The sequence below is a fragment of the Neomonachus schauinslandi genome, chromosome 10 (assembly GCF_002201575.2).
Source record: "Neomonachus schauinslandi chromosome 10, ASM220157v2, whole genome shotgun sequence".
Taxonomy (NCBI): Eukaryota; Metazoa; Chordata; class Mammalia; order Carnivora; family Phocidae; genus Neomonachus; species Neomonachus schauinslandi.
The window spans coordinates 53295240-53311496 of NC_058412.1; the positions used below are offsets into that span (position 1 = coordinate 53295240).

The following is a 16257-nucleotide window of genomic DNA, read 5'->3' on the forward strand; positions in this document are numbered from 1 at the left end:
CAATACCTCCTCCCTCCCAATCCTATCCTCCGCCCGCCCCGCGCGGCTCTAGGAGGAGCCTAAATGTCCTCTTCTCCAGCTGAAGGGGATTGTGGTGCGTAAGCAGGATTAACTCTCTCGCCCCCAGCTGCGCGGATCTGCCCCAGGCCTGCGGGCCGGAGCGAACCCATCAGGGCGCGGAGGGCGCAGCACCGGGGCGGGGGATGGGGAAGCTCGGGGCCTCGGAGCTGTCTCCCGGGCGCGCTTCCTTGCGGAGTGGGGCGGAAGGCCACGGCCTCCGGAGCTGGTCCTCAAAAGCCAGGGCGAACGGCCGCAACGGCGCGGGCTCCTAGCTGCAGCCTGCGCTCCGCCACCTCCCTCTCCCGCCCCGAGCTTCCTCTCCGCCCACCGCGCTCCAGCCGCTCGGTCGCAGCCCGCGCAGTCTTCCGCCGGGCGGAGCCGCCGCGCTCGCTCCGCGCCCAGCCATGGGGGACCTGCCGGGTCTCGTGCGCCTCTCCATCGCCCTGCGCATCCAGCCCAACGACGGCCCGGTCTTCTTCAAGGTGGACGGCCAGCGCTTCGGCCAGAACCGCACCATCAAGCTGCTCACCGGCTCCTCCTACAAGGTGGAGGTGAAGATTAAGCCCACCACGCTGCAGGTCGAGTGAGTAAGCGCGCGCACCGGGGCTGCCCGACCCCACCTTGGGGTCCGCGCGGAGGACCGAGGCCCCCGGGACAGCTCGAGCCTCTCCCCCGCCGCTCTGGCCTCGCGTCGTGCCCAGCGGCCCAGGGGTGGGGGGAAGAGGTCAGTCCCTGTTCCTTTTGGTCCCCTCCTCTGTTTTACGCTTGCTTTTCCCTATTCACGCTTCCTTCCACCCGTCTTGGGGAGGGATGTTTAAAACAACGTCAGGAAGCCAGGGTTGGGGGGAGGGTCGCGGGGGGTTATTTTCTTGTAAATTTTTCATTCCTTCTGCCCAGCCCTCGGCGCACCCCCAGGCGCCCCGGATTGTTCACCTACCGCAATCCCAGCCCTCCTCTCCCCAGCCCTGGCGTCCCGCGGGGTTCTGCCAACCGCGAGGCCGAAGGAGGGAGAAAGGCTGAGGAGTGAGGTGTAAAGGCGAGGGTGAGGTAGTTACTGGGGCTCCCTAAGGGACGCTCCCTATTCCACCATCCATCCACCCTTACGTGGCTGGAGACCGTGGGGCTGGAGGGGCAGCCACAAGTCAGAGCACAGCCTCCTCGCCTTGGGCCTAGTCTCACCGTTTTCCCTGCCATGTGTTTTTCATTTTCTCCTGAGTTGTTTGTTCACCCTGGGGATGGTGCCTGGGATTCGCCATATCCTTGCAACAAAAGGATGTTTCTTGGTTTATTTGTGGCAGGGATTATCTCTTCCCTGCTACCACAGTTTGGTGCACCCACTAGACTTCTGGCTAGAAAGTCAGAATGGAAGGGTGCCATAGCTTATAGGGAAGTATCTAGGGATGAAGTCCTTTACCTCTCAGCTTCCACCTAAGCATGGTGTGAAGTCTAATGTGGAAGCGGGGCGTGGAAGGGCTTTGAGTCCACCAGATAACTTTTATAGCTGCAGTCTCCATCGATAGTCATTAATTCAATAAACTTGTGTTGGCCTTCTAGGTGTCAGGCCCTAATTCAAGGACCTAGAACCACACTGGGTTGTTTCTAGTGCTCCTGGTCCCCCTGCTTGTCACCAACCCCCCACAGCGCCACACACCAGTTACCTTCACATTTCCCAGTGTTCGGTGCATCTCCATATAATCCAGACTTTTCCTTTCCCTTATTTCCTGGCCAATTCTCCCAAGTTATCTGTTCTCTATCCCATTTTCTTCAAGGTGGTTCTCTATTTTTTTAACTAATCTAAAATGAATTTGTGTTAATGACAGAACTACTTTTTCTATTTACATTTTAATTTTATCAAGGGTGTTTCATTGCCCTAAACTAGTAGTTCCTAAACTTGAGTGTCTGTCAGAACCACCTAAAATGCTTGTTAAAACTCAGATGGCTGAGCCCCACCCTCGAGTTTCCAGTTTACTATGTCTGGGGTAGGGCTTAAAAACTTGTTTTCTAATACGTGAGCAGGTAATACTGACACAGCTGATCCAGGGACTAACCCTTGAGAATCGCTAACTTAACACAAAGGAATGATGACAGTGAGAATTTCTGGTTGTGTGGTTGGCTTTGTGTACCCCACATCAGGGGATCTCTGATTGTTGGAACAGAAAAAAATCATTTAAGAGCTAGTTCAGTGGTTCTTGGTTCTCAACCCTACCTGTATATTAGAATCACCTAGAGAAACTTAAAATACATTTACCGTGCCCAAACCATACCTGACCACATTGAATTCTAAATTCTGGGGTTTGGGATGAGGCTGGGTATAGGTAAGTTTTTAATAGTCCCACAGATAAGAAACTATAGAGTAGGACTGATAGAGTTCGACTCAGTCTTGTACAAGTAGTCTGGATGAGAATACTAAGGTCAGTCCAGAGAGATTAAGTAGTTGCTCTAGGGTCACATGACTGGTAGGTTGGAGAACTCAAGCCTCCTGACCTTTCAGAACTTTCTACCCCACCAGATGTCTCCTTTAATCAAACCCTGTAGGATTCCTGCCTAGGGTTATGGTCCAGACCAGGACAGGGTGCCTAAATTAATTCCTACCATATATAGTCAACTCCAGTCCATTGCAGGAACATTTCCATTGGTGGTGTGGTTGTCCCACTGGAGCTGAAGTCTAAAGAGCCTGATGGGGACAGAATTGTTTATACGGGCACATATGACACAGAAGGTGTGGCCCCAACCAAGAGTGGAGAACGGCAACCCATCCAGATCACAATGCCGGTAAGGCCTGCATGAGGGTGTCAGGGCAAACAGAAACCATGGAAGAGAAAACAATCAGTATCTCCCCTTAAGAAATAAAAGGAAATATTATGAAATTATGAAATATTATCTTAATTCATAGTTTCATATTGGAATCTATTTGTCCATAATATCCTAATACAATTAATTAAATAATTAAATGCTCCTTCAATGGTCAGTTTCAAAGTAATTTCTTATATGGCAAAAAAATTAAATCTCTTTCTATACTTTCTAATCTATTCCATTGATCTGTCTATTCTTATGCTAATATGCATTGTTTTAAATGTATTGCTTTTATTGTGTGTTCATGTATTTTGTAACTGGTCCTCTTATTGAACTTGCTTACTAAAACTTTTCATTTAATCTCAGGTTTTTCAGATTGGCAGTCATAATCTACATACAACTATCATTTTCTGAATCTTCTTTCTAGCCTTACTGCATTGGCTAATGTTTCTAGAATAATGTTGCTCACTAATGGTGGTAAGAGGTATCCTTGCCTTCAGGGTTTGTCTGTTAGGTACAATGTTTGTTTTAAATATTTATTGTGCTAAAGCATCCTTTTTTCTAGCTCACTAAGAGACATTTTTTAAAAAGATTTTATTTATTTATTTGAGAGAGCACAAGTGAGCACTAACAGTGGGGAGGGGCAGAGGGAGAGGGAGAAGCAGACTCCCCGCTGAGCAGGGAGCCCTATGCGGGGCTTGATTCCAGGACCCTGAGATCATGATCTGAGCCAAAGGCAGATGCTTAATGACTGAGCAACCCAGGCGCCCCAAGACATTTTTTTAATTGGGAGATGTGTTGAATTTTATCTAATTCCTTTTCCCATCTATGGAGATAATCTCTTTTGATACATTAATAATTATATAATACACTACCCTTTATTTCCTAAAATAAACCCTACTTAAATGTTATGTATTTTTGAAAATATGTCACTAAATTCAATATGCTAATATTTTATTTAGTATTTTTAGATTTCTATTTTATTAATTTTTTATTTGCTTGATTCATCAACAAATATATGGAGATTTCTTGCCTATCAGGCACTGGAAGAGGATTAATGAACAAAATAGATATTCCTGGCTTCATGGGGCTTCTAATCCAGAGAAGGAAAACATACTTTATATGTGATTATCAATAATAAAGTAAATAATTATTATTACACAAAGTGTACTAAAATCGTGGTGCCCTTGGAGCATATATCAAAGGTTTTATTCTAATCCAAGATTTGGGGGATGGTTTTCGTGAGAAATAAATAAACAATAAATGAGCATTGAGAGAAGAGGGAACACTTGAGGAAAGAGGAGTTACAGAGATCAAGAGCTGGGGGGAGAGCGTAATGTGTTGTAATGAAGGAGAGAAGCCCAATGTGGGTGGAGCAGAGAGTGAGGCAGAGACTGACTCAAGATGATAAAGCTGGAAGAGCATAGGTGGATTCCACTACCTGATCTCTGAGGCCCCTTTCAGCTCTAATGTGGTATAAGGATTACAGATTTACCCTTAAGGGGATAATGCTAGTTATGTGATGAAGAAAGTCAGATTCTCAAATACTATCATTTAGGAACGCACCAAATAGGACTGAAGGCCAACAAGTCCCTGTAGGATTCCTTTTTATTGGGCACAGATACAGAGAGGAGGGCTGGGGATACATCCCAGCATCTCAAGGGATTTGCAGGATTTAAAAAAAAAAAAATGTTAAATAACATAAGTTTCAGAAATTTGAGCAAATTTTTAAAGCAACAGTAATCCCTACATTTTGACTCAGTTCATTTTCAGATTACATTCCACCTGTATACATTTTATAGTTGCAACCATTTTATTATGTAATTGTCCAACATTCTACATATTCATTGTTACAGTTTTAATGGCAATATAAGACTCTACCATGCTGTATTGTAGTGATTAGACTACTCCTCAGATATTAGATATGTCAATTGTTCTCATCGTAAAAAGTGCTATAATGAATTATTCTGTGCTGCTACTTCAATAGGAGTAAAATTATTTGGTCAAAAGGAATGAATTTTTTTTAAAGATTTTATTTATTTATTTGAGAGCGAGAGAGAACATGGGGGGCGGGCAGAGACAGAGGAAGAGGGAGAAGCGGACTCCTCGCTCAGCAGGGAGCCCGACGCGGGGTTCTATCCCAGGACCCTGCGATCATGCCGAAGACAGACACTTAACTGACTGAGCCTCCCAGGCGCCCCCAAAAGGAATGAATTTTATGGCTATTCCCACGTACAGCCATTTCGGGTATTTTTTTAAAGTGTTGTAGGTGACATTTTACAGTTTTTTTTTTTTAAGATTTTATTTATTTGACAGAGACGAGGAGAGAGGGAACACAAGCAGGGGGAGTAGGAGAGGGAGAAGCAGGCTTCCTGCTGAGCAGGGAGCCTGATGCGGGGCTCGATCCCCGGACCCTGGGATCATGACCTGAGCTGAAGGCAGACGCTTAACGACTGAGCCACCCAGGCGCCTGACATTTTACAATGTTAGCAGCAGTATAGAAGTCTGGTGGCTTTGCTATAATTATGACAGCATTGGGAATTATTTTAAAAAATAAATTTTCCGGGGCGCCTGGGTGGCTCAGTCGTTAAGCGTCTGCCTTCAGCTCAGGTCATGATCCCAGGGTCCGGGGATCGAGCCCCGCATCAGGCTCCCTGCTCAGCAGGAAGCCTGCTTCTCCCTCTCCCACTCCCCCTGCTTGTGTTCCCTCTCTCGCTGTGTCTGTCAAATAAATAAATCTTTAAGAAAAATAAAAATTAAAAAAAAATAAATTTTCCTAGTTTACTTTTTACTATCATTTACAAGAATGAATATTTCAACATTTCATTTTATTTTTGTGTGTGTAAATTAGTTCTTTCGTGTTTTGTTAATATTTCTATGGAAGATTTTTTTTAAAAATCAGAGTCCTAGGAGCGCCTGGGTGGCTCAGTTGGTTAAACCTCATGATCTCTCCGGTCGTGGGATTGAGCCCCACGTCTGGCTCTGCACTCAGCAGGGGAGTCTGCTTGAGATTCTCTCTCTCCCTCTTCCTTTGTCCCTCCTCCCGCTTGTGTGAATACACCGATGCACTCTCTTTTTCTCTCTCTCAAGTAAATAAAATCTTAAAAAATCAGAGTCCTAGTAAAGATTTTTTAAAGATCTGTCATATCTGTCCTATTTCTCTCAGTATTGCTTTGCTTACATTTTCCATTGTGTAGAAACATAATTACATTTAAACCTCTCATTTTCCTTTATGATTTCTTATATTTAAATTTGAGAAAGTTATTTTTCCAGAGTTGACAGTCTATTTCGATTTGTTCTGCAATTTTAGATTTTGTTATTTAACTTTCCCCTCATTCAAACTTGATTTATATGTTTATACTGTACATCATCTTACAAAGGATTTAAGACGGTATTAGCATTTTATGAGTCTCAATAGTAAAGCCTAGGTTCTTAATGGAATGTCCACATCTAGAAGCAAGTGATTGATAGTTGATTTTTCCAACAATGATCACATGGCTTTTGGTATGAGCATTGGCCATGTATTTGTATCTTATCTGTAATAGGCTGATTCTAAGGAAAACAATAGAAGTTAGAGAAGTTTTCCTGATCCTGATTAAGTCAGCAGTTCTAATGTTAAATTCAAATTTCATTCTAGTAGTGAAAGCCTCACATAGCCTTTAACCTATTTTATGACTTTTGTCATCAATGTCATCAATGTTTCAAGCTTAAATAAATTACAGACACAACCACACCTTCAGAGACAACAAGGAAGTCTTGAAATGTGCAAGTAATCCAATGAATCAAATAGGGGAATCCAGTAAGGGAAGCTGAATTAAGGATATACAAGAGCAACTTCTTAGGAGTGTAAAGTTACTTCAAAGTATTTTTTTTTTAATTTTTTAATCATTGGATAAATAATGCTGGGGTTATTGGCTAGTTGGGGGAAACGTCACTGTTATTCTTTCCTGATACGATACTCTAAAATATATTTCAGATGGTTCAAGGGGTTAACTGTAAAAAGTCAACTTTTTAAAAAATTGATATGAAAAGAATTAAACCCAAAAGAAATAGAAGATATCCAAAGCTAAAAATTGAAAGCTTTGATTACATGCACTATAAAATTCCTGTCAAAAATCATGAAGTTAGGGCGCCTGGGTGGCTCAGTTGGTTAAGCGACTGCTTTCGGCTCAGGTCATGATCCTGGAGTCCCGGGATCGAGTCCCGCATCGGGCTCCCTGCTCGGCGGAGAGCCTGCTTCTCCCTCCGACCCTCCCCCCTCTCATGTGCTCTCTCTCTCTCTCTCTCATTCTCTCTGGCTCAAATAAATAAATAAAAATCTTTAAAAAAAATAAAAATAAAAATAAAAAAATCATGAAGTTAAATTATATTTTCATTAAGAGAATTTAAATTAAAAGGCAAGTAACAATTGGTGAAAAACTTATGTGTAACATGCATAGTCTCCCAGGCTATGTGGCCTTGATTTTCAGCCACTGCCGGTGCAGACTTGGCTTGCAGCCCACAGTGACTTTCCACAGCCCTTTACTGCCCACGGAAGCTGAAGTCAGGAAGTAGTCCAATGATATCTGACTTAGGTTGATGGCAGTGATCTCTTTATTCAGATATTTCCAGGGGCCGTGGTAGCGGGAGTGAATTACCCGGCTCTAAAATCTCTCAACCCCCATTTCAAACAGCAGTGTTGACTTGTACCTTAATGTGACTGATGCCCCATTCAGTCCCTCCTAGGGGAGAGTCCAGGTGGAGATTCTGTCTGTACACATCATTCCGTGGTTCCCCTTTTGTTGGCCCTCTTCAGTGAGAGACTGATGGGAGTTAGGAGGAATAAGGTAAGAGGGTATGCAAGCTTGTTAGGAGGCTGTGCGTGCAGAGGTAGGCAGCCGTATGCATGTCCTCCCAAATAGAAAAGTTGTTCCTTTGTGTCTGCTCTGTGGAGTCATTTGGAAAGATCTGTAACTTAATATATAAATAATTCTTAGAAGCCAATGAGAAAAAAAATAACAATAGGATGTGGGAAATGGGAAAATAAGCAAAAATAAATAAATAGGCAATTCACAGAAGAAGAAATACAAATAATCAATAAATGTATATTTTTTAAATTTTTTATTGTTATGTTAATCACCATACATTACAGCATTAGTTTTTGATGCAGTGTTCCATGATTCATTGTTTGTGCATAACGCCCAGTGCCCCATGCAGAACGTGCCCTCTTTAATACCCATCACCAGGCTAACCCATCTTCCCAAACCCCCCAATAAATATATTTTTAAATGGCTTAATTTCACAATTGGTGAAAAAAATACAAATAGTGCAATACCAATTTTTACCTACAAAATTGGTGAAATATTAAAAAATAATACCAGTTGTTCAGTGCTAGTGTATTTCTTTATGAAATACAGCAATTTTTGTAAATTGATATAGTATCTTACAAACTTGCTAAATTCACTTATGAATTTTAGTAGCTTTTTATTCTATTACTTAGTGTTTTCTGCAAACAGTTGTCCATCTGTAAAAATAAACAGTTTTACTTTCCCTTTTTTTTTTTTCCCCTCTTGCCATAAGGTAGCTAGGACCTTCAACACAATGCTGAGTAGGAATAGTAAGAGCTGATATTCTTGCCTTATTTCCCATCTTATAGGGAAAGAACTCAGTCTTACCATTAAGGGTGATGTTAACTATAGGTTTTTTTATTGATGCCCCTTAATCAGGTTGAAGAACTTTCTATTCCTAATTTGCTGAGAGTTTTTATCATGAATGGATGTTGAATTACCAAATACTTTTTCTGCATCCGTGGATATAATAGTGGCTTTTTCTCCTTTATTTTTGTTAATATGGTGAATTATAAGGATTTTAAAATATTGAACCATCCTTGAGTTCCAAGAATAAAACTCTTTTGGTACTGTTGTAAAAGCCTATTGCTGGATTTGATTTACTAATTCAAGCAAATAAAAATTAAAGCAAATTTTATGCATAAGCCCATGAGGAATTTTTGTCTGCAATTTTCCTTTACTTGTAATATCTTTGCCAAGTTAAGGTGTTAACATGGGCTTCATAAAATGAATTGAGAAATGTTCCTTCCTCCATTGTATGAAAGAATTTATGTAGAATTGGTATTTTTCCTTAAATGTCTGAATTTATCAGTGAAGCCATTTGGGCCTGAAATTTTCTTTCTAGAAGGATTTTTACCTACAGATACAATTTCCTTAGTAGATGGAGGTCTACTGATAGTTTGTATCTTTCAAGGAATTTGTCCATTTCATTAACTATATTGGTATAAAGTTCTGATAGCATCTCTTTCATTCCTGATATTGGTAATTTGTCTTCTTTTTCTTGCTCAGTTTTTCTAGGGTTTTATCAATTTTTTTATTTTTTAATATTTTTAAATAGGCTCCACACCCAGTGTGGGGCTTAAACTCATGACCCTGACATTAAGAGTTGCATGCTCTACTGACTGAGCCAAACAGGTGCCCCTGGGGTTTATCAGTTTTTGTTGTTTTTTTTTTTTAAAGATTTTATTTATTTATTTGCGAGAGAGAGAATGAGAGACAGAGAGCATGAGAGGGAGGAGGGTCAGAGGGAGAAGCAGACTCCCTGCCGAGCAGGGAGCCCAATGCGGGACTCGATCCCGGGACTCCAGGATCATGACCTGAGCCGAAGGCAGTCGCTTAACCAACTGAGCCACCCAGGCGCCCGGTTTATCAGTTTTTAAGACCTTTTCAAAAAGCCAGATTTTGGTTTCACTACTTTTTTTTATTATTATTATTTCTTTACATTATTTTTTTCTCTAGAGTCTTTCCTTACGGTTTTTCTTTATTATTTGTTCTTTTCTATTTCATTGATTTCTGCTCTTTATTATCTTTCTTCTTTACCAGTAGACTGGGCTGGCAATGCCAACTATCAGAGAGGATGAGGAGCAGCTAAAACTCTCGTTGCTGGTAGGAATGTAAAATGGTGTAATCACTTAGGAAAAGTTGGACAGATTCTTATAAAGTTAAACATACTTTATAATTCTCAGAACTTTTAGTCCTCTCTGTTCAACTAAGAGAAATGGAAAACATGTATTTGCTAATAAAACTTCAAGCAGTACAGGAGTAAGAGAGGCTTGGAATCCAGTAGGAATTCATAGGTCATGCCACACTAAAAGTCACAGATACTTCTTATACTGAATTTGTTTACCAATGAAGTAACATCATGTTTCTATCGATATAATAAGGTCATTCTGAGCTCTCAAGTCAATGGATTTCTGAGTGACCTTATTCTTGGTGAATTTCCTATGTCTCTAGTGGCATGGTGAGTGGTGAGAAGTACTGTAGTGATTCTAGGCCAACAGGTTGTAAGACCATGGAAACTTTTTTTTTAAGATTTTATTTATTTATTTGAGAGAGAGCATGAGCAGGGCGGAGGGAGAGGCAGACTCCCTGCTGAACAGGGAGCCTGACTGGGGGCTCTGTCCCGGGACCCTGAGATCATGACCTGAGCTGAAGGCAGATGTTTAACTGAGCCACCAGGCGCCCTGACCATAGAAATTATTTAAAACAAACTTCTCAGATTCCTTGTTACTGAAGATGACAGCTGAATCTCCTCTCCTTGGAATCTGATGATTCTCTTCCACATCAGTTGTAAAATAAAAATGTCCCAAAGTTTGCAACTTGAATGGACAGTATGGCAAATAATATGTCCAGGTCTATAGTGGAGTGTCACTTTTAGAAGACCATAGACTGGGTAGCTTAAACAACAAACATTTATTCTTCACAGTTCTGGAGGCTGGAAGTCCAAGACCAAGGTACTAGCAGATTCGGTGTCTGATGAGAGCCCTTTTGCTGTTTCAAACAGCTACTTTCTTGGCTGTATCCTCACATGAAAAAGAGCATAGAGATCATCCCTCTCCTATCCGTTTTTACAAGGGCACTAATCCCATTCATGAGGGCTCCACCCTCGTGACCTAATTTCTTCTGAAAGGCCCCACCCCCAAATACCGTCACATTGGGGATTTAGGCTTCAACATATGAATTTGGGGAGATACACACATTCAGTGCATAGTACTGTCCTAAAGCATTTTACACGTGACAATCCATATATGTTCTCATGCGGAAAAAAAAGAAAAACTGTTCATTAACTCTTAACTCATTTGCTTCTAGAAGGAGTTGGGTATAGTGATAATAGTTCCTAGATAGGAATTAGGAAACCTAAGTTCTTGACCTGCTTCATAGCCTAGACCTAGGGCAGTCACTTAACCTCTCTGAGTCTTATTAGTTCTTTCATCTGTGAAATGGAGAAGCTAAAACCAGTCAAAAGACCAAAGTAGAATGGCGTATGGTATTGTATAAAATAACGCTATGCAAATGCACAGAATCTTACCTGTGTGTAAATTGCATCACCCAGGGAGCCTGCCTGGCTAAGTTTTCATTGGAAGGCACAGATGGGTTGGGAGGGAGCAGAGAGCCTGTGTAGTTGCTTCTGTTCTTCAAGAAGAATGTCAGCTTTCAAGACCCCATCTGCTCCTACATCAGAAGGGAAGAAATTCTGAGCGAGGTTGTGAGGCACCCTGGAAATAGAACTCCAGCGGAAAGAGCAGGAAGAAAACTAATGGGAAGTTAGCATAACTAAGTCATGGGAAAATATATGCATAGTTAGCAGCAATTAACTACAAAATGACCTTGGGCCCAACACTAGTAAAAGAGAAACAAAACAAAATAGAAGCACCTGGACATTCCATATCTTTTAGCTCTGACTGTTGCTGTCAGTATATTTCTACACTGGTCTCCTGTATCACTGAGAACTGTTGATGTAGGAAAGATGTTAGGGTTCGAAGCCATCAGCCAAGAAAGAATTCTCGAGACGTCTTTGGTGCAGAAAGGTGGTTTTATTAAAGCACGGGGACAGGACCCGTGGGTAGAAAGAGCTGCACTGGGGTCATGAGGAGTGGCCCATTATATACTTCCAAGTTGGGAGGGAGTTAGGGATAGCGAAAGCCTCCCAGGTATTTTGGAAACAAGGTTTCCAGGATCCTAGGGGGCTAGGTATTGTTAGAGAAAGGTCATTTATTACTGTTTAGTAAAAACTCAGTCATGAGACTCTTCAGATGTATATCGGTGGGTGGCTTAAAAGATAATTGCCAACCTGTATCTTGGGGGGTAGAAATAAAGGAAGTTTCCTAAAGAATTTTTATGTTAAAGTAGACTTACATGATCCTGGGGGTCCGGCCTAAGATTGCCTTTTGCCCTTAACAAAGTATTAACATCGAGGCAGCTGGTTTCCTAGAGGAATGTCACTCTGCCTTTTTCAAGCACTTGTCAATGGGCTGTAAGTAATAAGGAAACTTAATTTTTCTTCTGCCTTTGTTTCCCACATCACTGTGACATTGAGATTTTCTTTTTTTTTTTTTTATTTTAAAGATTTTATTTATTTATTTGACAGAGACAGAGACAGCGAGAGCAGGAACACAAGCAGGGGGAGTGGGAGAGGGAGAAGCAGGCTTCCTGCTGAGCCGGGAGCCCGATGTGGGACTCGATCCCAGGACCCTGGGATCATGACCCGAGCCGAAGGCAGTTGCTTAACCAACTGAGCCACCCAGGTGCCCGACATTGAGACTTTCTTAATTTTAAGGTTATTCAGACACAGTGTCATGTCTTAAGGTTTTTCTTGCCTGTGGTCCTAATCATCTTTGTTTTTGTTTTTACAACCAACTTTTATTTATTTCTATTTCAAGAAAGGCCTTGTTTTTCCCACTTACCTAGCATAGTCTCAGGCTGCTTTCCTCAAAAGATTAACTAGTGTTTGTAAAATATTTTTATAACTTAATATAATTGAATTGCCCTTGAAATGTGCAATGCCCTATGCTGGTCAAATCATGATAATGATCATCATCATCATCATCATCCCTCTTTAAAAATCTTGATGATTTATAAAATGAGATTTCAATTTATTCTTCCCTCCACTACCCTACTGTCAACAAAGCTGTAATCTTTTCATTAGCCTCTATGTATCCTTGATAGAATTTATAAAATCCCTAAGGTTAGAGGGATATGTGTGTTAACTTTTTAGGGACGATAATTCCATTTCACCATTTAAAACATTCTTTATGATTATAATAGTAACATATTTTTTGCAGAAAATCCAAGTAGAAAAGATAGAAAAACACTCAATTCCTTTACTTAGAAGCTTTATTGTTAATATTTTTTCATTCTCTTTTTTCTATATGTCTTATTTTATATACTTATGCTCACACTGTATATAAACTGTTTTCATCCATCATTTTCTTGTTGACATTGTTCTCAGCATTTTCTCTCATCATTAAAAACCCTAAATTCTGGGCCTCTGGGTGGCTCAGTTGGTTAAGCGACTGCCTTTGGCTCGGGTCATGATCCTTGAGTCCCTGGATCGAGTCCCGCATCGGGCTCCCTGCTCAGCGGGGAGCCTGCTTCTCCCTCTGACCCTCCCCCCTCTCATGTGCTCTCTCTCTCTCTCATTCTCTCTGTCTCAAATAAATAAATAAATAATCTTTTTAAAAAATAAAAATAAATAAAAACCCTAAATTCCTGTGTAATGGTTACACAAATCCATCATATAGATACACCACCATTTTCATTATATTCTCCTCAAGTCGGATGCTTAAATTGCTTCTGGTATTTAGACATTTTTGCCAAGTTGATAGGTGAATAATACCTCTGTCAAAGTTTGTATTTCTTTAATTACTAATAATATTACGTTTAAAGATTTTTCAGATGTTTGCCATTTTTTTTCTTTTTCATGTAATCACCACCCGTCAAGAAGTAAAACATTTCCCCCAAAAAAGTTCCCTCTTACACATTTTCATCAATCATTAATCCCTTCCTCCCACCCCAGGCTCTAAGTAACCACAGATGCTTCCTGCTTCCTGTCAGCATGTATGCATACATACATAGATACATACATACATACATATGTGAGTTTTATATAAATGGAATCATACAGTATATGTGTTCTTTGGAGTCTGGATTATTTTGCTCAGCACATCTTTGAGATCCATCCTCGTTGCTGCCTGAATCAGTATGTTTCTTTTTATTGTTGAGTAAAATGCCATAATGACAGGCATACTAACACTTGTCTATCACCAAGTGAGTGATGAAACATTGGGCTGATTCAAGCCTGAAGCTATAGTGAATAAAGCTACTGTGTACTTGGACAGGTCTCTAGACTGTTAAGCCATGATTCTCTAGAAAAAGATACTTTCTTTTCCTACCTGGGGAAAGAGTTGGGGACTCTAGGTATATCACCCACTGTTTCGAGTCAGGCATGTTTCCCAAAAGAAAACCAAACCCTGTTTTGGGATCAAATTAGCAGGATGAGGCAATGGTGCAGAATATAATTTGGAGAGCATCTTGGAAAGCCATCTGGGAAGCACCTGATCACCCTCCTCCTGTAGCAGTGTCAAGCATAAGGCTCCTATTGCTTACTGCCCTGCCCCACTCCACGTCTTCTGGCTCCTGACAAGTCTAAGAACGCCGCCAAGGCAGTCCCCGTCCCCTCCCATGACAGGAGAGGGTCAGAGGAGAAAATAACGACAGGCATCATGCTGTTTAATGCCAGATCCCCTAAATAGCTCCAGGAGGCAGTAGCAAGGTTAGGCTACCCTGCAGGCCACTTGAACACCTGCCCAAGTGGCCCCTAGGGTATTCTATGTCCTCTTTTCAGCTACATGGGAATTGTGTGCTTAGGGCTCAGGAGAATTCTATGCAGTGATCCGCAGGGCCTACCTTCTGGAAGTAGAATGCCAACTTCTTGAGGGCAAGAATCCTACCTCATAGAAATTTTTATGTGTGCAAAGCACATAATAGTTACTCAAATATGGTTCTGGACAATGTACAATCGAAGCCTGAGACATGGACATGGATTCCTGACTCATAAATGCTCAACGTATTTTTAAAAGTTAAAGTAGGGTCTTTAACAATCAAATGCTTCTAAGAATATATTTTTCCCTGGAAGTGAAATTAATGACAAAAAGGCAATTGTATCTTATGTTTAGTGATACTGTGTATATGTTATTTTGTACAACTATCTTTTGAAATAGACACCAAAAGATAATCATCAAACACCATTCCCTCTCTTCTCTTCCTAAACCCCCTTCGTGGCAAGCTCTGAAAGTCTGAGGTTCAAAGAGTGGTTTCCAATAATTAAATTTGGAAAACAGATAAACTTGGGGAGTTATGTTTATTAAAGACCGTATGACAGCAAATGCCACTTGTACAATAGGAATAAGATTTTACAGAGAAAAAAAATGGCTTACAGACAGCTTTTCAGGAAATTAGCTCACATAATAAAGGAAAATAGTTCATTAAAGTTAAAGGCCTAAACTTTGCAAACCAAAAGAGTCTTGACTGTTGACCCTTGAATATGCAGGATCTCTTTCCCTAACATGAGCTCTTATCTGTTGTTCATGGCAGAATGAGGTTTTTATCGTGCGTGTTTCTCTCCCCTCAGTTCACTGACATTGGGACCTTCGAGACGGTATGGCAAGTCAAGTTCTACAATTACCACAAGCGAGATCACTGTCAATGGGGAAGCCCGTTCTCTGTCATTGAGTATGAATGCAAGCCCAATGAGACACGCAGCCTCATGTGGGTGAACAAGGAGTCCTTCCTCTGAAGATGGCTCTTTCTGATGTTGCTGGACAATCTCTTCAAAAATCAACTTTCAGATAACCCAGCGCAAGCCTTCACCAAGGCACACAACACCGTTGATGTTTCCCATCGGGTGCCGTTGACCTACTGGCCCCAATTATTTTGAAAGTGTAATTCCCTTCTGATGCCATGTCCCTGACATAAAAAATTGTGATGTATCACCCCCGAGAAGATCCCTTGCTGTGTTCTGTGTTGGTGTTCCTGCATCCAGTTGTTCCTGGTCATGCCGTTGACTGCTTGTGAGGAGCTCAGTGGAACTGGCAGACATATCCCATTTTTAGCCATTCCACTGGATGACTGTGGTGTTTTGTTTCCACACTGAGGGATTCCCCCATTTTTTTGTTGTTGTTAAATGCTAAATAAAGAAGTAACAACGTGTGTGGGTTCTTTCCGCAGTATAATATGGTAACATGTAACTTGCAGTGTTATCCAGCTCTCAAGGGAGGCTTGGTGAAAATGTAAGACACACAGCAATGAGTGGGACTCAGATGTTGTGCTTCATATAAACAGCTCAGCTTCTTCAGGGAACAATAATGACAAAATAAAAGGGCAAGTATTTAAGAAGTATATGTAACACATTAAAACTCTTTCAGGTAACTTAAGGGACTATGTTGTGGCCTAGTAGAAATGGGAAAAGGCATGGTTGGGGTCCACTGTTAAACAAGGTGACAGAAGTTTAGGGTTACCTTTTGGGCAAGCTGCCGTAGTGTTCAAACATGCATATGATGGCATCCCAAATTCCCCTTCA

General features: G+C 41.3%; 1 protein-coding gene across 1 annotated transcript; it reads left to right on the forward strand.

Annotated features, from left to right (window-relative positions):
- The first annotated feature begins 390 nt into the window (after positions 1-390).
- Positions 391-15867, forward strand: CNRIP1 (cannabinoid receptor interacting protein 1). The gene is made up of 3 exons (XM_021699204.2): positions 391-643; positions 2682-2832; positions 15310-15867. Exons 1-3 carry the CDS (start codon positions 465-467, stop codon positions 15472-15474), a joined length of 495 nt encoding a protein of 164 aa, XP_021554879.1. The 5' UTR covers positions 391-464; the 3' UTR covers positions 15475-15867.
- The last annotated feature ends 390 nt before the right edge of the window (positions 15868-16257 follow it).